At 35.5% G+C, this 24,077-nt stretch overlaps 2 protein-coding genes across 3 annotated transcripts in view; one reads left to right on the forward strand and one right to left on the reverse strand.

Moving 5' to 3' along the window:
- Positions 1 to 24,077, reverse strand: part of Tdg (Thymine DNA glycosylase) — a 300,877-nt gene that overhangs the window by 149,793 nt on the left and 127,007 nt on the right. The gene's annotated exons all lie outside the window — the stretch shown is intronic.
- On the forward strand, positions 10,575 to 11,864 carry LOC137235432 (protein transport protein Sec24C-like). Its single transcript, XM_067758421.1, has 4 exons — positions 10,575 to 10,828; positions 10,890 to 10,967; positions 11,075 to 11,301; positions 11,361 to 11,864. Exons 1-4 carry the CDS (start codon positions 10,703 to 10,705, stop codon positions 11,521 to 11,523), a joined length of 594 nt encoding a protein of 197 aa, XP_067614522.1. The 5' UTR covers positions 10,575 to 10,702; the 3' UTR covers positions 11,524 to 11,864.

Genomic DNA, 24,077 nt, shown 5'->3' on the forward strand with positions numbered 1-24,077 from the left:
AACCACTTGCGTCAGTTGTAATACAGAACTCTCTATGAAAATCGGGATATTGTAGGATATTTGGGCTAATTAATGCATTTTTTAGGTAATTAACAGATTTTTCGCAGTCGTATGTCCAATTGAAGATGACATTTTTCTTACTATGCCTTGTTGGTATCCTAGCGTATTCCGCGAAATTTGGTATGAATCTTCTATAATAATTACAAAATGCGACAAATCTTTTTGCTTCATCGGCATTTTTGGGAGTTGGGTAATTTTGAACAATTTTAAATTTATTTGGGTCTTGTAAAATTCCAGTACTTGTGCATTTATGTCCTAGATAAGTCCCATCTTGACTGAAGAATAAACATTTATCGGGATCTAATTTTAAATAATATTTTCTGCAAGCTGAAAAGACATTTCTTAAATTTTGTATCATATGTTTTTCGGAGCAGCCCAATACGACTAAATCGTCAATGTTTAAAAATACTTGTGAATGTTTTAGACCTGCGAATGCCAATGTCATCATCCTCTGGAATGAGTTTGGAGCTACTTTAAGGTCACAAGGCAATCTCTTGAAACGATAAGTACCGTTATCCGCTGTAAAGGATGTGATATCCCTTGACTCTGGGCTGAGTTCTATTTGGTGAAATCCTGACATTAAATCTAGGCATGAGAAATATTTCGCCCTTCCTAATTGATCCAGAATATCATCTATTCTAGGCAAAGGGAATTTATCAGCTGTTAGTTTTTTATTTATTAGTCTGAAGTCAACAAGTAATCCCCACTTGATTTCTTTTTTACCCGGAAGGGATTTTTTAGGTACCAATAAAAGAGGGCTGTTATATTGTGAAGTTGATGGTTCCACAATATCATCTTGAACTACTTTATTTACTTGTTTGTTTATCTCACTCTTATGTGCTTGAGGTAGTCTATAATTTTTAATATAGACAGGAGTATTATCTTTCATATGCATCTTTTGTTTGTAAAAGTTGTTGGTCGTGATTGGTTCTGTTTCTAATGAAAATATATCTACGAATTCTGAGCATAATGTGTTGAGTGATTTACTAGCGAATGGCGGGAAACTTTTATTCAATCTTTCAAATTTTTCTTTTTTATTGGCCTTATTGTGAGGTGTATTTTCAATTATTACATAATCCTCTAAATTTTCTGTTTTGATGTCATAATCTTGAATGAGTCCATATTTATCTGTTGTATTTATTATTCTTATTAAAGCTTGATTTGAGTTTACTATCGTGTTGGGTACAAAAATGCCATTAGTCAATTCTTGATGAGGTACTACTAGTTCATTATTGTTAGTGTTGATATGAACCTGTCTAATTACTTCGGATCTTGCGGGTATTGTAATGCCATTGATTGTTGGTTTATTCATCATTTGTATAACTATATCTTCTGGGTAATCATATGGTCGTAGGCTGTACCATTTTTATTATAATCTAAAATGCAATTATATTTTTAATGAAATCGAGTCCCAAAATTCCATCACATGGGATTGGGAAATCATTTTCTACTATGTGAAATTTGTGCCGTATTAAAAGACTATCATCTGTTAGATCTGCTTTTACTCTTCCAAGTGTGTGAGTTGCTTCAACACAGTTTCATTTCTTATGCTTGAATTTTTATTAATACATTTATAAGCTTTTTCGGCCAAAGCTTTTTCTTCCACAAGTGTATTGAAAATAGTTTCCCATTTATCCATTGAGGTAAAGAGAGAAGAAAAAAAAATTGGGTTTCTATATTCTAGCTATGCCGTCAGCACGGCTCTGATACCTCTTTTTCAAAATTTTGTTATGTATTGAATAACACCTCAAAATTAAGTTTACAGCGCCAATAATGACAATAGCTAGAAGATAAATTTTTATGGTTTCCAACGCTTCGTTGTGGTCTATTATTTGGACTGTGTTTACCACGTTAGCATTTGGATTAGTGACTTTCGATTCTTGGCCTCCCATTGTCAAAAGATAGATATAATTTTTTATTTTATTTTTTTTAATTTTTTTATTATCTGTAGTGTTATACAATATCATCATACACCTATGTAGTTTCCTCATCTCTAGTTGTAGGGTTAATAACATCCTCAATAGTTGACTCCCTTGTCATTGCTATAGTTTTCCAGAATTCTTTTAGCCATTTTAATTCCTTTTTGTAATCTCTTACTTCCAATTCGTTTTTAACATCTTAAATTGGGCCTTTAGTAAGCATAATTTAAAAATCCAATTATTTTCCTTTTTAATTAATAACAATTATATTATTATTTAATTTTTCTTTTTATTGTTATTATTCCTTAACCCCTTTATTTCCTTCTTTCACGGCGGCCACCGTGGTGTGATGGTAGCGTACTCCGCCTATCACACCGTATGTCCTGGGTTCGCACCCCGGACAAAGCAACATCAAAATTTTAGAAATAAGGTTTTTCAATTAGAAGAAAAATTTTTTCTAAGCGGGGTCGCCCCTCGGCAGTGTTTGGCAAGCGCTCCGGGTGTATTTCTGCCATGAAAAGCTCTCAGTGAAAATTCATCTGCCTTGCAGATGCCGTTCGGAGTCGGCATAAAACATGTAGGTCCCGTCCGGCCAATTTGTAGGGAAAATCAAGAGGAGCACGACGCAAATTGGAAGAGAAGCTCGGCCTTAGATCTCTTTGGAGGTTATCGCGCCTTATATTTATTTTTTTTTAATTTTTTTTTTTTAATTTTTTTTTTCTTCCCTATTTGTACGTAAGTTTATTTTTTCATATAGCTTAGCTATGGATCTCCTAAGGATGACCCATTTTCCTCCTCTTTTTCTCTTCAACTTGACCGGCTTTGGGATTTTTGGTTCCTCAATTTTTTTAAACCTATTTCTTTTTCTATATTCCTCGATTGACAGTGGCTTAGGGCCTTGCTTGACTTGTTTGGGTATTTCTTTTTCACTTCCTTCCAAATCTAAACTTAATCTAGCTAATTTGTTAAACACTTGGTCAAATTGGCTTTGATTTGTTATATCCTCTTCTGGGAACATAACTCAAAGCAGTAAAAAAATTGTACAGTAAAAATATAATTTTTGCTCATCACTAGGCAGTCGTTAGGTTGCCCTAATATTTTTATGGTTATTTTACTTAATAATAGCGCCTAAATTTTTGTTGTATGTTTCTGTTGCTCCTTTAGCTCCTTTTTTGTTCCTTTAGCTCCTTTGTATGTTGACAGTTCTCTTCCTCAGTGTTATTCCACTAAATATGCTGCTGTTGTTCCACTTCGTATGCGATTGAGCTTTTCCTCCGAAATTTTGCCAATGGGTATATTCCTTAAAATATAGAGAATCCCTCTTCTCTCGTTTGTGTCCAATCTACCATATTAAGAGTCAAGGATCGTCCCAAGGGAAATCAATACACCAATTTATTTTCAGCCCATGTCCTGGGGGTATGTTTCAGTTATTTTTTGAAAACTGGCAGGATCGCCATGTGGAATATACCAAATGTTTTATTTCGGTCGGGGCACCACTGAGTGCCGAATACCATAAATGTTCAACAAGATTATTATTTTGGTAGAGGCACCATTGAGTGCCGAATACCATAAATGTTCAGCAAGATTATTAAGGAAGTGGCACCCTCGAGTGCCGAATACCAAATCTTCTTTATTTTAAAAATATAAACATATACAGATTTGCTTTAATCCTTACATTCTTACTAAGTATAAAAAAAACATGTAGTAAAGCGTACGCTTACACATTCGTACACACATTCATAAGCTGCTTCAATGCACTTGCTGAAAGCGTGTGAAAATGTTGAGTAGAGGAACGCGTGGTGTCAGCAAATTCTTAGTTACAGACTAAAGAACTCAGACACCGCGCGTGTAATGTGTGTAGATGTGTATGCATTCACTTTGGATACATTACATATGCAAAAGTAATCTTTAAAAATACACTTTCTGGAGTCATCAATGTTTCTTCTGGTGTTCCTCAGGGCAGTCATCTTGGTCCGATTCTGTTCTTGTTGCTCATAAACAATTTATCCAATACAATAAAATTCTCAAAAACCGTGATGTACGCTGACGATGTAAAACTTTTCAAATCATACGCGTCTGTTGAGGAACATTCCTTGCCTTAAACGGATTTAAATCACTTGGTTACCTGGTGCAATGTAAATTATATGCCGCTCAATCTTGTGAAGCGGCTCTGGGAGTGTTCGAGAGAAAAGTTCTTCGAAAGATTTATGGACCTCTACGCGTTGGCGATGGCGAATACCGAAGAAGATTTAACGATGAGCTGTACGAGCTATACGCAGACATCAACATAGACCAGCGAATTAAAACTCAGCGGCTGCGCTGGCTAGGCCACATTATGCGAATGAAGGATGCCGCTCCGGCCAAGAAAGTGTTTGTATCGGTACCCGCCTATGGAAGCAGATGTAGAGGGCGCCCCCACTCCGTTGGAAGGACCACAATTTAAACTCCCTTGGTGTGACCAAATGGCGCTGGTTGGGGGAGAGAAAGAGCGACCGGCGCGTCTTGTTGGACGGCCATAACCGTTTAAATGGTTAAGCGCCAATTAAGTAAGTAAGTCAATCTTAAAAAATGTAAAGTCCATGCAGACAGTATCGAATCAATACAAAAACAATTATTATTATTTGCCTTAAGAAATTTTCAATGGGACTCTTTATATAAACTTCCACCTTATACTAATCGATTAAAGCTTATCAAACTTCCAACTTTTGCTAGTCAAAGGGAAATGCTTGGTGTAATATTTATGACAAAACTTTTAAATGGATCAATTTCAAGCCCATTCCTTCTGAATGAAGTAAGCTTTTGTGTTCCCTCTCGGACTTCGAGACATTTCAAACCTCTCCTGCTGAAACAATGTAGAGCGAAGTTCGAACTAAATGAACCTTTTTGGTGTTTATGCCAAGGTTATAACTCTCACTCAAACACATTTGATAGCTCGGACTCCCTTTTTTCTATAGAAAATGCCTGTTCTCACCACTCTTAATATATTATGTATAATGTCACGGTTGGTGACGATTTATTGTTAAGCTTGCTGCTTTAACGTTTGCCTGAATCTTTTGAATCATTTCGTTGCGCTCTGGATTCTCGCGATGAGTTGCCCAAACCAGATATTCTTAGAGTAAAAATTCTAGAAGAAGAGCAATCAAGAAAACCAAAGGCGGCAATTGCACATTTGAAGTATAGAAATACAAACAGGCAGGCTGGCAACGTACACAGCACTGACAAGCGAAAAGCAAATTCAGTTGAGGGAGTGAGAGTTGACAAACTCACTTGTTATAAGTGTGGCGAAGTTGGTCATATTTCGCGAAAATGCCGATCAAAACAAAATGCCAAATCTGCAAGTTCGAGTACACGACGATTTAATGAGAAAAACACAGAAAAAACTATGCTGGTGGAATTTGCATTTTTATTTAACAACACAACAAACGATTATTGGTGTTTGGACAGTGGATGCTCATCAAAGATGTGCGCAAACAAAAGCAATTCTAACAATTTCAAAGAAATAAGCAAGACACTGACACAGCGAAAATCACAGGCATTGGCGACGTCGAGGTAGGACATGAGGAACGGATAAGTTTTGAAAAGGTGATGTATGTAAATGAATTAAGAACAAATTTGCTGTCCGTATCAAAAATTGCAGATAGAGGATACGAAGTAACATTTCGTCGTGGTGAGGCGACCATCACACTGAATGGCGAATCTGTGCTCACAGCAACACGCATTGCGATCTCTACTATATTAAGAGCACACAAACAAGGGCAAGCATAGTAGAAACGAAATTTGATTTATGCACATGGGACGTTCGAATAGGGCACCACAACGAAAAGGATTTAAAGCGAGCGCTCAGTATGGTACACGGTATGCATTTTGATGTGAAAGAAAAGCTACAAACTTTGAAGTTTGCGTTAGCGAGAAGCAAACACAAGAAAGTTTTCCGAAGCAAAATGAAAAGCGTACTACACAATTGCTCGAAAAATCATACATAGCGATGCACTATGGCGCCTTTTGAGTTTTTTCTTTGCAAAAATCATAACTTTTGAACTGATGAAGATATTTCAAAGATTTATACTGCACCTGAAAGCTAATTATTTAAACTTTGGACAATTTAAAATACAGGGTGCCATATTGACAGCGTGCTTCACAATAATTCGTCAAATTTGAAAAATTGTAGAAAAATACAAAAAAAAATTGTTAAAAACGGAAGTACAAACTTTGAAATTTTTTTATGAGGATGTATTTGAACATGAAATCAGATAAACTTATGATTTGTATGAAGGAGTTTGGCTCTACCCACCTCTGATTAAGAGTTTTGTCTTAGTAGCAAGGTTATCAATCTCCACCAAACTTGATGGACGTAAGATGTTATACTCTTATAAAAGTGAAATGTGTTCGATAGGGGATAAGTATATAAACATTGCTTGAAAATTCATTGTATAAATTTACTTAAATATTTTTGAAAAATTCAAAAACCAAATATTTTATTAATACTTAATTAAGACAAATTATTAAAAGTTGTTCAATATTATTGTATTTGAGCCAAAGATGAACAAATAAATTTTTGAGCACTGCCCACTTATGATAAACAGTTTTATCTTAATAACCGCTTTACAATTTTATTGATTTCCTTAAAAATTTATTACTCTTCTGATAGCCAAATCCTAGGCTTTAAAATAAATATACATAAAGGGTACTTCAAAACTCATCTTAAAATTTGATAAATTTGAAAAAGATGTAAAAACGAAAATTATATGATTATAATTACTAAATGAAATAACTGTATTATTTATAATAAATAATAAACTTGAATTTATTGATTTCTTTTTTTTTCAATAAAATAACAAAACTATGTACTAAATAATTTTTTTGTTGTGATAGAAAAAGGTGGATCATTTATTTAATCTTAACGTAGTCTTCGTCACTTGAAAATATATCTAACAAGGAAACCATTTCTGAGCTACAGGTGTCTGTAAGATCTTTTTGTGATCTTACATGCCTCATGGATGATATTACTGGATCAGAAGAGATGGCGAACATGTTGAAAAGGTCCTCGTTTTGTCTAACTCGTGAGATTTTACAAGCGTTAGTACTTCTATATCTTTTGTAGTCCTTGTTTTTAGATTCTTCAGACAATTCTCCTAATGGTAAACACTGGTATTCTATTAATATATTCTTTCTTGGCTTGAGTGATTTGTTGTTTTCCAGGGAAAAGATCGGCATTATATTGCAATAATGACTCACGCAATATATTATATTTATCTTTCGATAACGCCAGATCTATAAACAGCGCCAAAGACTATTCAGGAGTGTATGGTAGCGGGTTTGGGTGTATGGAAATGCTGTTTTTGATCGTTCTCAGTCGCACTGGACTTGCTAACGCAACGGCTCCTATGATATGAGACTTGGTGTTTCCTTCGTCCTTTTTATGTTTAATAGCCAATGCTTCTGAAAGATGAGTCGTGGCGATAGTTCTAGTATAATCTGACAGCTTCCTTTTCCTTGTGTAGGCCGAACATTCTTCCATGTGTTTTGTTGGTCTTCCCCTAGTTCGATTGGTTGATGTGCTAGGGATTTCTTCGTATAAAAAACTTTTACCACCTAGCCAGCTTTCATGCTCACTTATAAACCTTGAAGTAGAACGACCGACTGCTTCCCATTTTCTTTGTATTGGAATGTAGAGGAAGCCAATTTTTTCTTTCAAGTCTTCATCTTCTTTGTTGCATGCTTCATTTGGTAATTCTGTCATAATAGCCTCAACGAACTCCGCTTTTGTCTTTGAAGCTTTGGACACCTCAAACAGTTTTGAGTTTTCTAGAGACATATTAAAATTTGCCATCGAGTATATCTTACTAAAAAAATATGTGAGCTATATTTATGTTTATTTAAATAAACATAATACTTTATTCTATAGACTCCAAAAAGCGACTGATTTTGGGCGTTGTATTAAACATTACTTTATATACTCAAATTATGGAAATGAGTTCCAGGTATATTATGAAGCTTGTAACCGAAAAATTTGGTTTTATTAAAAAATTCCAACAACAAAAGTGACCGTACTAAATTCGCCTCCTTCTTACCTATACCTGCTCAGGCGCGTATTTATACCCAAGGTTGCTTCACTTTATTTGATGTAAAAAATAAAATCGCAGCTGAACGCAGGTAGACTTATGAATTCATGTAACTGAATATTTAGCAAATACCTACTGTAAATTTCACGTAGACCTTTTTTGTCCTTTTTTTATTTTCAATCAAATTTCGAAAAAGGTCCTAAAAATAGGCTTTTCGAAAAATAGGTTGATCTGCCAACTTTTATAAAAAAAACACAAATTTTATGTTTTGCTTCAACCTAGAATTAAATATCCTTTCGTTATAATACAAAAAAGCAGTAGCACGCCGTTTTATTTAAAGACAAAACAATTTTTAATACAACAAAAAAGAACAAAAACTAAAAATTTTTCTAAGTGTTAAAAATTAATCAAGTTTGAGCGGCTCTACCTCATAAAATATCATTTCCTGTTTAATAAGAGTTATATATTCGCAATCTCTGGAAAATTCTCTATTAAATACATGTATTCGATTTATCGAACGCTTTCATGAAATTTTTTATTTTTGCCAGGCTTTTCGGGCAGATGCGCCAAAGTGTGACGTGTGCGGGCCAATGGGAACTTGTTCTCACTCCGGTGCAAGGTACTTTGTTACATTTACCGACGATTTTCCTCGGTACAGCGAAGTTTATTTTATAAAACACAAGTCGCAAGTATTAAATATGTTTAAAATTTTTAATAACTCGGTTGAAAATTTTACTGGAAAAAAGATTAAAATGACAACGGCTTAGAATATATTAACAATGATTTTAACAATTACTTAAGCGAATGTGGCATAAGGCGGCGACTGACAGCACCATATACGCTACAGCAAAATGGCATTGCCGAAACAAAAAATAGAACGTTATTAGAAATGGCAAGGTGGCAGGCAGGCTTACCTCCAATGTTTTGGGCTGAAGTTATTAATGCAGCCAAGGTCATTAAAAATAAATTTCCTCTTAATGTTTGGTCAGGTAAAACCCCCACCGTAATTCACATGCGACCATTTGGTAAAAAAGCATACGTTTTGATAAAAGATAACTCAAATGGAAAATTTAGTTCACGGTCGGAAGAGTCTATTCTGGTCGGGTACTCAAATGAAGCAAAAGCTTATCGCTTATGGTCACCTAAAAAACCTTAAATCTTGATAAGTCGCGACGTATAATTTTAAAATGAATTGTTTTATAAGCAAATTGACGAAAAGTCAGATAAAATAGAAATTGAATTGGACACATCAGTAAACGTTGATGGTATCCAAGATGAAGAAGCTTTTAAAGAATCTGAGAATGAACGCAGATACAACGAAATATGGTAGAGGTAAACTACATAGAACGGGAAAGCGGGGTCAACCGAAGAAAATATACCAGCTATCGACGGATAACAAAAAAAACTAAAGATAACAACAGGCGCGTTCTATTCTAAGCGAGCACGAAAACAACACACGCTTATTCATCGAATTACATTCAAAGAAATAACACTAACTCGCTTATTTTATCTACTCCTCGTGAAGTCGGCTAATCGATAAGCGAGTTGAGAGGTAGTATTGAAAATAGAAAAATTGCTCTATTGTAAATGAAGTCTAAAATACACCAAGGAAATTTTTTGACATATAGAACTATCGCAACCAACTTCACTCAAAAAGCGCAAAACAAAACAAAAGAAAACAGAAATTGTGCAAACATTTAATTGTACATTAAAATACACCGCAAGCCAAGCTTTTCTTTGGTGGAGATACATTTTTTTAAACAGCTACCTATTTGGAAGATATTTCAATTTCATCATACAGGTGTTAAATTATATCCCGTCGATTTTTTAGTTGTTGCAGCTGAATGTGTAATGTGGAGTACGTAGGTGAGTATAAATTAAATTATTGAATTTTAATTTTGTTCTGTTTATATAATAAATCATTTGTTTTTACTTTTTACAGATTACTTATTCTCTACTCGCCGCTTTGTTACGCTCACCCATCGTGGCTCGTTATGCATGAACGTAAAATGATTGGCTGTTTTTGTTTTAGATGTGGTTTGGTTGCGTTTAGCGTTCCATATCGGCGGTGGAAAACTTTTGTTAAGAGATATAATTTAATTTACATTGCGCGATTGTGATACAATTACAAATTATTTTGCTGTTGTGGTTGCCTGAAAGCTTTCCCGCGAATTTAGCTGCAGTTCTGTGCTAATTTTGGAGCACTAAATATTAGGAATATATATAATTTTTGCAGGTAAATATAAAACGTTCATACAAATCTGAATAGGTGCGATAATTGAACATATTTTTTGCAAATTAATTTAGAAGCAAGAAGTGTTTCCTCATTAAACTTCAACAATAAATCAAACGATGTAAATCATTTATTTTTCCTCTTTTCTTCATCCAGCAGTTAACAAATTCTATCCATTGAAGCAACCGTCTCCGACTGCTCCGCAACCCAATGCACCATATGCAAATGCTAACCTACCAGGTGCTTCTCCAAATAATGCTACTCAGCAAGATGTTCTACCATTATCCAATGGACCACCAACTGGCATGCAAGCGCAACAACGGCACCAACAATAACAACAACCGAATAATAACAATAAATTTATAGCTGATCAATATGCCAATGGTCAAACAGCTAAGCCGCCGCCTCGAGCCAATGCGCCAACTTCCATGTATTCGCCAGCGCCTCCAGCAACGGCATTGCCAGGACAGTCTCTACCTGGTGCTCCCAATCAGATGACTATAAATAGCACAATTATGCCTGGCTTGCCTCATACGCCACAACCAAAACAAGCAGTATACGCAAACATATATTTTGAAACAATTTTCTGTCAAATAATAATTGTTATTTTTCTAGACTGGTCCTCCTCAAACTGGTCAGCTACACCACCAACATCAATTGCAGGCGGTGTTACATCTCCATACCAGCAAACAGGTGAACAGCAAATGCCATTGCAACTGGCTCCAATGCCACGACAGTCTGGTCTAATGCAGTCAAAGTACAGTCAAATGCCATGATTATTTTTGTATTATTTTCTTTAGCAACCATCGGCACCTGGTACTGGTATATATCAACAGCCGCAACAGTATGATCAAGCCCAACGGCATTTACATCCCGATCAGATGTCAAATCCGATAAGCGTTATGATTGAAAATCAAAATAGCACTGGTTGTGCTTTTATTACTAATCAACAGGGTTTATTACCACCATTGGTGACCACAAAATATGTGGTACAAGATCAGGGTAACTCCTCGCCACGTTACGTTAGGTATTGATATTCGAAATTAATGTTTTGTTTGGCAATTACATTGATTTTCTCGTTTGCAGGTCCTCTTTGTATTGCATACCTGCAACAGCTGATTTATTAAAAACAACAGCTTTGTCCTTTACACTTACCATCTCACCAATGGCACGCACCAACATCAATGCCTCGCAATCAATTGTGGACTCTGTACGCACTATATTGGGTCATAAAGAAATTAACCTTTGACTGGGGGAAATTTTGTAAATCCGAACCCTAAAATGGTATGATAACCAGAAATAATGGAAACACCACCATATTTCACGACTTTTACAGTGTGCTTAAGGATATATTCTGTATTGATTCGCTTTCTTACGCCATTGCGTAATTTCGTTGTCGGTCAATCAGCAAATGCGGGGCAGACTCCATCCTTTGAGCAATGAGCTTTTTGAGGTAATTTTCTTTCAACATTTATTTCCGCAAATTTTTACATATGTCCTCTTAAAACTGCGTTAAGAAACGGTAAACAAAAAAGTAAAGTGTGCATTATAAATGCACCGCTGCTATTCTTGTGAACTACACTGTAGACCCACCGTCGAAGTTCAGGAACATATCTCCCGTGGTCGAACTGAAACACGAGAAAAAAATCTATAAGTTGCTCCAATCAGTTTTCTGCTCTCTAATTTTTAAGTCCTTAAATTAAAATACTAAATAAAGCACGTAACTTAAAATTTATGAAAAAATTGAAATGGGTGCACAACTGAACAATTGGGGTGACTCGCAGACGTGGAGGAGTGGACGCGTGTAGTGCGTGTATAACGTGTGTTCTTTTGAGTCGTTGTTATTTATGTTGTTGGTGCTAAAAACCAACAACTTCCCTGCCCGCCGCAAAAAAAATATTTGGACAGCAAAATTTTATGCTATATAAAGAAAAAAAATGTTCGTTTTGGAAGAGGGGAGAGATTTATAAAATGTATAATTTTTTTTTTTTTTTTGTATTGCCCTTCGATTATTTGTTTACCTTTTCGTATGTACGCTTGGAGTCCTCTTCAATTGATGGTCTTTATCAAATGGCACGGTTCCCGAAGGGTATTTCGCTCCGATACCGATTTGTCAGAAACGGGTTTTTGGGTACCGGTTTGCATCTTTTTATGCATCACTAATTTAATGTACATTTAAAATAAGCATATATATGTACATACGTTGGTATAAGTACCATCCGTCAGTGCACGGACTTTACCGCATTGGTAGATTGACCAACCTTTTTTGACCCATTTTTCATTTTCTACTACTTCTGCCACCAAAACCCAAAATCTACCAATATTTCAGTATTTTCGCATTTAAAATAAATAATGCGATCATTTGGTAAATGTGCTTAATTGCCGAGTATACCCAAGGTGATGCTGACCCTACCAATCAATTTTGATGAGTTTGTGAACAAATTTAAACAAGAAATAAATTTGTTGATGAGACAAATGTAGAAACTGAGCACGCGAATATTTTCCTGCGCTATTTTCATCAGTTTTTTCTTCTTTTGGAAATAATTTTGAACGAAAAATAAAAAGTTTTAAACAACGATAACATGCCGAAATCGGTTATTTTGTGGCAGTGGTTCCTTTGAAAGTGTTATTTCCGTGGAAAGTGCCTTTTATTTGTTTTCCAATAAAGTATAAATTGTTTTGGACAAACATAAATGGTAGCTATTGTTTTCTTGAGAAAAAACCAAATCTACCTACTTCTAGCACTGTTTTCATTTTATGTCTACCAACATTTCGTTCATAAAAAAGTCCACGGGCTGGTATCAGTATGCCAGTAGCACAGAAGAAAAAAGGAAGAGAAAAAACAAACGTCCACACACACCCGTATACAGAATGTAAATTCTCATGAATTGAAACAAACGGGACTAAATCCGAAAGATTTTTCCCGTTGTCAAATTCTTTGACTACGGCGCGTGGCTGGAGTACGGTTGGCCCTTTTAGTTTGGTGATCATGAATGGTAAGTAAAATTTAAGTTAGTAATTCGAAATTGAATATTCTTTTATTCACTATTATTAATTAATTTTATTTTTATTTTCAGGTGGATGGTGTGTATATCCCGGAGTTGGAGCTATGTACATGGAGTATCGTATTTTTATTCTATTTTAGATATACCGGCATCGCGAAAGATGTGCTCCAACTGCGGCGTCGGCCGCGCATCAGTTGTTGTTAAATGGTATCAAAAAGTTTCATAGATTTTGTTTTATTTTTATAAAAGCGGTATTCATGTATAAACTGTCATGCATCGTGAAATGCCAAAATTTTGTGCCTACTGCTATTTTCATGCTCTAGAAAAATGCAAAATTTTTCTTGAATATTTTTTGATCTGCGTACAGCGCTTAATAATACCAAATATAAGCTTTCGATTTCAAAGTATTTTCGAAAGTATGTATGTGTTCTGTTTTTAAATACTTTAATGCCGCGGAGAGGGATGATCTTAAGTTAAATAAACGTTTTTGGCACAATTTTATAAGCGCTATCTGTCAAAAATGCTTCAACTAACTTAAAATCATATTTTATTTCGACTTCCCAACGACTTAAGTGGTCGCCGTTTCCTTCAAATCACACTCCATACTGCTCTAAAAAAACGGAGAAAAAGAAAAGCATGATTGGCTCGTTTGGAGTGCAACAAAGGAAGCGCTTTTTTGTTTTCCGTGCCGGCTTTTCAGCAAAATTTCCAAAAATACCCGATCAGTTTTGACAAAATCTTCAGGTTATTCTAAACAAAAAGGTTGGAAGAGGTAACACGACAAAATTCCTGAACATGAAAATAGTCAAAATCATAAAATTTGCTATATAGAGTGGCGCCAATATGAAATGAGAATTCGAAATGCAAGTTCAGTGGATTTTCTCTTAGCGGAAACCTTTAAAAATGAAACAGCCCTGATTCGGCGCATATTGAGCAGACTGTGTTTATATTGCGTTATGTTTTATTAGACAGGGACTACGGAAAATGGAAAAGCCAAGAACGCTTCTTAGAGTTTGTCGATTGTAACGCCAAAACAGGAGAAGATATCGCTGAGCTGATTCGCAGCACTCTAAAAAAGCACACGATTCCACTGGACGACTGCCGCGGGCAAGGGTATGATAATGGCAGTAATATGAGCGGTCATTACAAAGGAGCGCAGAGTCATATCCTGAGAGATAACTCCCTGGCAATATTTGCACCTTGTGCTTGTCATAAATTTATGTGCAATACAAGCTGCTGAATGTTGTGCAGAAGTCATCACATTTTTCGGTATTACGCAGAAATTGTATATCTTTAGCGCAAGCCCTCAGAGATTGGAAATTCTCAAGGAAAAGACTACCTGCTCCTTGCACAGCATATTACAAACACGATGGTCTGCTCGTGTGGATAGTGTGAAACCTTTCGCAATTCACATTCCCCAAGAAAGCTATTGATGAAATCAAGCTTTTGAATCTGAGTTCAGAAACAGTAACGGATTTGGAAGGTATTGAAGCATATGTAGGGAAATTTGAGAATATCCTCTTAGCCTCCATTTGGCTTAAAGTGTTGACGGTAATCAAACATCGAAATCTGATACTGCAAGCTAGAAATCCACACTGGACGTGGAAACAGAAAATATACGTAGCCTGATTGATGAGTTGAAGAAGTTCAGGGATCAATGGTCGATCATATTTCAAGAATGTAAGGTTCTGGCAGGGAGTATATGAAATAAAACTGACAATGTGAATTGAAAAATGTATGTATGTTATGTTATTTTTTTACTGAATTGAGTTTATTTTTCACATTTTTATTGTCGAGGTTAATACGCGTCTTTTGACACCCCTCTCGATATTTTTGGTAGCGTATTAGCAGTCGACCCCTCAACTAGACTTTTACCGACAATTCAAACACCAATTTGCTTGTAATTAAAAACCCTTTAAGAGCACATATTTCATTTCTGTGAAGTAAATTTCTATTTTTAAAATTGTTGCAAAAACCGTGCAGAAAAAATTGTTCTTGAGCACATTTTTGCACGCAAGGAAAAGCACATACGCAAAATTTTACTCTATGATATTCCGTTGAGAAAAAAATGGCCCGCAGTGTTGATGTTATATATTTTCATTTCCACACCTTGGACTTAAAGATTTTCCATACAAAATTTTATTTTTCAAATACTTTAAGTATTGAACATTTGAATATTTTTTTTCTTTGGATATTTCATTTTTGTTCTGTAAAGTATTTGAAAAATAAAATGTGCACGCCTGTTTCTAATGCGCAATTTAATGACGCACTCCGGGAAGAGAAAAAATGTCGAACCGAAACTGAGTTTTCAAACTAAAGGGACACGGATAACTTTGGCGAGAATTAATTTATTTTTACTGCAAATGTCAAGTTTTTCTTAATACAATTTTAAGTCACAACCGCAAGGATAAAAGATTTTGAATGATAATAAGAAGAAAAAATGTCAACAAATGTATATACATACTCACATTTGTCAACCCATTGTTGGGATTGCCAGAGAGTTGAAGTATAAAGTGTTATACTAAAATTTTTATGAGTGCTTACTATGACTCATGAGTACGACTCATGCAGAGAATTCACATACCTAACATTAATATAAAAAAGTGTTTTAAAATACGTACGTATAATTAATTCAAGATTCGTACTTTTACGTAAGAGGTACATGTAGATTTTTTATAAATTCAATCTTCAATTTACAATTCAATATTCTTAAGTCTAATTTATAAGATAAAGGAGTTGGGTGTTAAGGACTGTCGCTCAAACAGTGTAATACAACAAATGATCTTTATGCAAATTACATCATTTGAAAAAGAAATTAAACAATTAGGTCAAAAGTCAAAACTCGTGCTAAATGACGGCGTAGGCACCATGAAAATTTATAGTAAATATTTGATAAACTTACAAGAAATTATTGAACAAGCAAATTAACGTGATTTTATTATGGATGTTGTGAGGGTCGACTGATATCCGCCAGTCATAAGCATTCTATTTCCGGTAGCCATAGGAAATGCTTCTCGTTTATTAGTAAGTGGTATAGGAAACCTGTAGTATGTTAATAGGGCAAGCCCAACAGCATATGAGCAGTTTCGAAGTTCAAGTTAATGTTACATTAATGAGTGCAAACATAAATTCTAATAACAGAAGTGAGAACAGATGGTAACAGGTATCATAACAGTAGGGCTTACACTGTGGGAGTTTTGTAGGAAAATGTTGCAGAAATTGTGTGAGATTGCTTATTAAGATAGCAGCATGAAGTATGGGAGTAAAATATAAATTCTATAGGTTTGAAGAGACTAAAAATATAAAAACTATACAAAGGAAAATAGTTCGAAAACAGCCGATTAACGGGGAAATATAGCTCGTAAACAATTTTTTGAAAAGAAAATAGTTCGCAAACAATTTTTTTGGAGAGCAAGTGGCTAAATTGCGGCGGTTATCGAACTTGGAAATGGATTGTAAAAAGTTGGACAAGTCAGTTGATGAAGGAGTTGTAAGACGATCGGTTGTCCGGGAAAAAGAAAAAAAAAATCAAGGGAGACGTTTGAAACCCCTTCCATACAAAACTAATAAAAATTAAGAACTTACAGTGAAATTTGAAAAAAAAAATATTTTATGTAAAATTTCGCAAAAGCGAAGAAAGAAACTAAAATTTTTATCAACTCGTGAACAAGTGAATGCTAAATAAAACCGTTTAAAAAAAGATTATTATTATTTCATTTGTTTAAGGTGGACTACTTATTAAATGAGTAAATGCGGAGAAATTAACTAATCCAATCAATTAGTTTAATTGCTTTCTCAATTTCATAAATATGTTTTCTAACTTCTCATACTCAGCTGCTCATTAACTTCAATTTTCTTTCGTTGTTGGTTCATACTCCATGCACCAACTCAATTAATTCTAAGTATTGTGAGCATATGAGAGCGCAACACCGAGAGTTAACATACTGTTTATTAAGTGCAAAAGGTGAATCTTGCTCACTCGCAAACTGAGAGCGAATGTATAAATATGTTTGAAACTATGTTAAATATAAATTCACAGAGATCTCAGGTTATATAGTATTGAGAAATAACATTGTTTTTTTTTTTTTTTTGAACTGGTGGTAGGGTAATAAGAGAATTTGTATAATGAGCGACTTGTTTTAAATTGTATTTAGTGAGGAAATCTCAAATTAACATGTTTGACTAATGATAAGAGATAAGAAGAATTTTGGAGTATGTAAAGAAATCATAGAAACCAGAGAAATGTTTTCTTTTGCTCAAGAGAATTAATTTAAATATATGCTTTTGTAAATTTGTGAACTTATTTTTTTTGAATTGAGAGACTTCGAAATAAAATGAAATTTTGAGAATTCGATTTCGATAAACATGTTTAAATATAAGCTAACTTATATGATGTAAGGAACAGTTTAGTTAGGTTAACATATATGTACATATACAAAAATACATATAACACAAAATAATAAATAAATACAAAATTAAAAATTAAAGTTTAGCGTAGTAGTAGATATAGGAAAAAAAACGAAATGTATGATTGAACGAACTTTAATTAAAATTTAAGGATTTGTGAAAGAAAAAAATGAAGGTTTAACTTCTATTGGATATTTGCGGTAGGGGCAATGGTGAGTATGTGTGGGCTAAGAGAACAACTTTTACCATTCTTTTAGCAGGTTGTGTGGGTGTAGACGGAAGGGCAACGACAGCTTAGCTTTCCATCTCTGCCGGAAGAACCCAAACGATGCAACGCGTGGCAGGTAGTTGTGTATTAGTTTACGCTCTTCTTCTCTATTTCCGTAGTAAATTTTGATACGTTCTTTTGGGTATTGTTTGATTAGGATGAGCCTAACCCTTCGACGGCCTTAAAATTTAAATATTTTAAGAGCATTCCGACCTGAATCTATTAGTGCCCGTGCAGAGAAATCAGTACCATTATGGTGGATATTGACGCGTGCTGTCCCTAATAGCACACCTGTGCTGGAATTAGCATGACAGGATTTTACATTCTGGTTCGCAGAAGAATGTGGTTGCCCCGATTCCTGTCTTTTTTGTGCCTGTGCTGAAGTTGACGGGATATTATCCGCGTCTTTAAATGGATTGCGCCACGTAGTTTGCTGAACTGTATCCGCATGCAGGAGCGTGACGAGAGTGGCATTTGGCACAGTTGTGCGAACTGGTGCACCTCGTCACTATGTGTCCTGGGGATAAACAGTTCAGGCATCCCCCGTGGATTTGATGAAGTTCATTCTCTCCACTGGGGTCAAATCACAGAATCGGGGACAATTCCGTAACCTATGTTCAGCTTTGCAAATTTTGCAAAAAACTTTTGATGTTGATTTTAATGTAGGTTTTGATACCTTCGTTTGGAAGGCACCAAGTCTTTTTATGGGGGTTTCGGTTGTATGCCGAGTATTTGATGGCTTTTGTCCCTTTTGGGCGTTAGTGCCAGTGAAGCTAGACACTGTTTCCAGTGTCTGAAACCTATTTGAGAGGAATTTGTCCATATCTTGCCACTTAGGTATGTCCATTTTGTGATCTATGCTTTGTTCCCACAGAGCCAACGAACTTTCCGATAACTTTATCGAGCACAAATATATTAAAATTGCATCCCAATTGGATGTGTCGATTTTCTGACACTTGAGGGACGATAGGTAATTGTTTATATCGCTGTGTAATTTCTTTAATGCGCTCCCACACTCACTCTCTACCTTCTTTAAATTAAAAAGAATTTGTAATTGCGTGTTGACTAAAATCGCTTGTTCTCGTATCTTTCACAAAGGTTTTTCCAGGCCATATCGAACCCATCATTTGTTAGAGGTCATTTTTTTACTATGTCTTTGGCCTCGCCCTGTGTCTTGTTGTTTAAGTGTAGTAGCTTTTCCTCCTTTGAAGATCTCCGTGTCGCAAGGAGGTAGGCGGATCTTATGTCCACGAGGTGCGTCTGGGGATCCTTGCTCAGTGATAGCACTATTTTCTACTTTTTTATATTTTTCTGCTTCAGCAGATATGGTGGATGAGCATCGCATGTAAATAGAGTAGGTAGTCGTATGTTTTTTTCGGATGGCCAACACGTCATTTGCGTCGACATCCTCGGTTCCCATCAGTGAGTCAAACACAGACTTGACCTTCTTCCATAAGGAGCGAAACTCTTCTTGCTGTATCGCAAGAGTGTGCTTATTATGATTTTCCTCTGGAATAAGGCTGTAATGTGTCTCAAACTCTGTGATTAACTCAGCTGATCGGATATACGTTTGCATTTTCGCAAAAAATTATTACTCCGCAACTAAAACAAACTAAAATAGTCCTTAACAAAAATGGAGGCAGTGTTTCTATGAAGGCTTTTTGTATTTAGGTGCGACTTGTGTGACTCTTTTGGTTTTACCAAAATGAATACAACAATAATGTATATTTCTTTGGCGCAATCTGTATTTATTTTTATATTTTTTGGCAATTAATTTATAAGGGTCAGACTTGGCCGATTCGTCTGATTTTTCCAAAAAAGAATACAACAACCGTGGGACTTACTCACCACTCGCACGTAAATATGGGTATATATTGGTTATAAGTGTTTCCAGCCAATATGAGTGCAACTAATTTAGATGAACCATCTGCAGGTGCTGATAACCAAAGTGATTGGAACACTGTGCGTAAAAAAAAGAGGTCTAATAAAAGCAAAAATAAGTCCTCTGGTTCTAGAACAGCAAATTCTTCCCAAAGCGATTTAAATTCAAATCTGTTGCAAGGTTCTGGTAACAATGCTGATTCCAGGGCAAATATCAACGCTAGCCCCCCAAAAAATGCAAACGCTCGGAAATTAATTAAACCCTTATTTATTGGGTCGAGCTCCAGTAATGAGTTACGAGCTGTTGTCAGAAGAAAATGGCTCCATATATCTCCCTTTTCTACTTCAGCAACAGCTGACCAGGTAAAAAAATATATTGCTAGACATACTGGTATGGAAGAAAACTCCATTATTTGCAGTAGTCTTAGCAAGAAATGTGTGGATCCGAGCTCTTTGAGACACCTTAATTTCAAGTTAGGCGTTAATGCCAACTCATATGCGATGCTGTTGCGGCCTGAACTATGGCCTGCAAATATTGTTGTGCGCCCATTTAAATTCAAGCCAAAAAACGACGAAAACCAACCGATGTCCGACGGCAATCGGTTGGGTTAGATGGAAGAAATAATCACCTAAGTTTATATATGCAGAATATGGCTGGTGTTAGAACAAAATCCCAGCTGGTGCGGCTATTTAGCTCCCATGAAGAATATGATGTTTTTGTCTTCATTGAGACGTGGCTAAATGAAAACTTTTTCAGCGAGGAATATTTTGATCCTATGTTATACAATGTTTTTCGCAAAGACAGAAATTCAAACCTTACTGGTTGTGCACGAGGTGGTGGAGTTCTCATTGCGGTACATTCCAAACATCATGCTTCTGAAATCATACTGGAAAATAATAGTGCGCTACTTGACCAGCTATGTGTATGCATTCGAGGCTCATCAGACACTGTTTTTGTATGTGCTTCATATATACCGCCCAATAGTAGCTACGACTTATACACTGCACATGTCGATAATATTACGTCACTGGCATTGAACAAAGTTGGTGGTGATCATCTCTGCGTGCTGGGTGATTTTAATCTGGGTAATGTTAAATGGTCACAGACTCTATCAAACTCGGCTTTAATAGCATGTGAGGTCATTGGCTCCAGTGAAATATATTTAATAGATAGTTTTTTAAGTATTGATATTAAACAAATTAATCGTTTTTCAAACAGACTAGGTCGTACTTTGGATTTGATATTTTTATCTAATAATCTAAATTTTTCACTTTTTGAATGTATTTCTCCTATTAAAAAATCCGATTTGCATCATGTTCCATTAGTTCTTGATCTTGAGTTTTATAAATTTGCCGAAGCGAGTACTACCAGCTCTAATTTTTCTTTTAATTTTAAGAGATGTGATTTTTCGAACTTGAACAATCTTTTGCTGGAAATAAATTGGGATAATTTGTTTTGCAGTCTTGATACCACTAAAAGGTTTGAGATATTTAAGTCTACTGTTCTGCAAATTTGTAGAAATGTCATTCCCTTGGCTTCCAAAAAGAAGTACAAGGTGCCTTGGCATAATAGAGCCTTGATGAAACTCCGGAATTTGAAAAATAAATTTTTCCGTAAATTTAAAAGAACTCAAAATCCAACGTTTTTCAACTTGTATAAAGAGTATGATAAGAAATTCGCGTGTCTGGATAAATCCTTACACAGAAATTATATTTTAAATTTTGAGGAAAATCTTAAATCTAACCCAAAATCATTTTGGAACTTTGTCAACTCGAAGAAATCAGTTTCCAATATTCCGTCCTCTCTTTTTCTTGCTGAAGAAGCTGTCGATACTCCGGAGGATGCTGCAAATCTTTTTGCTGAATACTTTATGAACAATTTCACTTCTGACTCTGTCAATCATGATAACATTACTTTTAATATTCAGGCTTCGATTGACTTCGGTAATGTAGTATTGTCTAAGGAAGATGTTCTTAATGGGCTTATTCGGCTTAAGACGTCGACGATTACCGATATCGATGGGTTCTCTGCAATTCTGTTTAAACAATGTGATTCCCTAGTCTATCCACTGTTGTTAATTTTTAATAATTCGTTATCTACAGGTACTTTTATTGATGCGTGGAAAGTAGCATTCATTACACCTATTTTCAAGAGCGGCAATAAAAATGTTATTACTAATTATAGGCCTATTTCAAAACTGTTCACCATTGCGAAGCTCTTTGAATGTATCATCCAAGATAAATTACGTTTCTGTGTAAAGAATTTTGTGTGTCCTGAGCAGCATGGATTTTTTCCAGGACGTTCAACTGTGTCTAATCTGACTATTTCCTCGGATGACTGCCTTGCAGCTTTTCAGGCAGGATATCAGGTTGACGTTGTGTATACTGACTTTTCCAAGGCATTCGATCGGGTTTCCCATGTTATTTTGATAAAAAAGTTAGCCTGTTTGGGCTTTCACTCAGTATTTTTGAGTTGGATTGAATCCTACTTATTTAAGCGTCGTTGCATGGTTGTAGTTGATGGTGTTAGGTCTCGTCCATTCTTTGCTTCCTCCGGTGTTCCACAAGGTAGTATCCTGGGTCCACTGTTTTTTGTCATGTTTATTAATGATATTCGCTCTTGCTTCTCTAAAGTAAGATTCTTGCTGTATGCAGATGACCTGAAGATATACTTGCCTATTCATAGCCTTCATGATGCGGTATTGTTGCAAGAAGCTTTGGATAAACTTAGTAACTGGTGTAATAATAATCGGTTATCACTTAACCTAAAAAAGTGCTTTCAAATAACTTTTTCGAAGCGTGTCAACTTGATTGATTCCGTGTATCAAATATCAAACTCACGCCTGTTGCGGGTTAGTGAAATTAAGGACTTGGGTGTAATATTTGACACGAAGTTTTCGTTTTCAAGTCATATTAATGTGTGCATTGCTAAGTCGTATGCCATGCTAGCTTTTGTTAGGCGTCATAGCTTGGATTTCAGTGACCCGTATACGCTAAAGCTTTTATATTCTGCGTTTGTGCGATCCAAACTTGAATACGCTTGTTTCATCTGGTCTCCGTATTATTCCTGCCATGTTGCAAGAATTGAACGAATCCAAAAAGTATACGTACGCTTTGCATTACGCAGTCTGCGCTTCTCGGATCCTATCCCGACTTATAAAGCTCGTTGCTTATTGATCAACTTAAAATCATTGCAGGACAGGAGGACAATTTTATCGTTGTCGTTCGTTTTCGATTTGTTACGTGGGGTTGTTGATTGCCCTGTGCTCTTGGAGAGGATTTTCATTAATATACCGGCTAGAGCTCTTCGTGCTTCTGAGTTTTTTCATATTGGTGTTCTCAGGGCTCTTTATGCGCGGAATGCTCCAATTACTAGAGCCTTAATTGAGTTCAATAGAATTTCTAAATTTTGTGAGATAGATTTTTCTTGTTCGAAAGATGGCTTTCTGAGTATTTTAAATACTTTTTATAAGTAAGGTAATTTATATTATTATACATTATTAACTACTTTACACTTTTATAATTAGCCTATAAGATTCTTTTTTAATTGGCTTAAATAAATAAATAAATAAATAAATAAATAAGTGGCAATTTATTTATCAGGGGTTGTGGCTCCAGTTTAGTGAGCCAAGTGTTAAGTGCGCGATATAGAAAAACGTCAGGAAAATAGTGAAAACTACCAGGGCTATTTACTGTGAACTGAATTAAGGTGCGCGTGAGTGATTTTATATATATATAAATAATTTTTGGGTTTTTGTTTTTTTTTTGTGCGCGACCAATTTAACGCGATTTTAATAAAATAATTGGTGTGTGGGGTTATGTTACCCTTATATATACCTTATTGTGGTCGTAGGATCCTCCGGATCGACCCACGCGGTAAGGGGAGGGGGGATCTAATTTCGTTTGCACAGCAAAAATTTTAGACACTTTATCGCACAAATGTCCACTGATAATTTTCACTTTTCGCGGTTCAGGGGTTCGGAGCACTCGCGGCACTTTTAAAGGAAAACCTAACCACAAAAACTAACCAAAAAAAAGTGGCAAGAAATATATAACTTAAGTAGTAGTTGCTGGATGGAGTGTTTGTTGTTCTTTTGATGCGGTAAATTGCCAAGTTGTGGGAGTGTACCACCAAGCGTGTATATCACCAAGAAAAGTGTTGTGTATCACCACGAAATATCACCAAGAAAAGTGTGGTGTATCACCGCGAAATACCACCAAGAGTGTATCACCAAGCGTGTA

The sequence above is a fragment of the Eurosta solidaginis genome, chromosome X (genome assembly GCF_040869045.1).
Source record: "Eurosta solidaginis isolate ZX-2024a chromosome X, ASM4086904v1, whole genome shotgun sequence".
In the NCBI taxonomy this organism is placed as follows: domain Eukaryota; kingdom Metazoa; phylum Arthropoda; class Insecta; order Diptera; family Tephritidae; genus Eurosta; species Eurosta solidaginis.

Excerpts from the sequence above, each read along its gene's own strand:
- LOC137235432 (XM_067758421.1), top strand. The coding sequence starts at position 10,703 with ATGTATTCGCCAGCGCCTCCAGCAACGGCATTGCCAGGACAGTCTCTA. Across the intron at positions 10,968-11,074 it reads ATCTCCATACCAGCAAACAG|CAACCATCGGCACCTGGTAC; the intron begins GTGAACAGCAAA and ends TATTTTCTTTAG. Across the intron at positions 11,302-11,360 it reads TCCTCGCCACGTTACGTTAG|GTCCTCTTTGTATTGCATAC; the intron begins GTATTGATATTC and ends TCTCGTTTGCAG.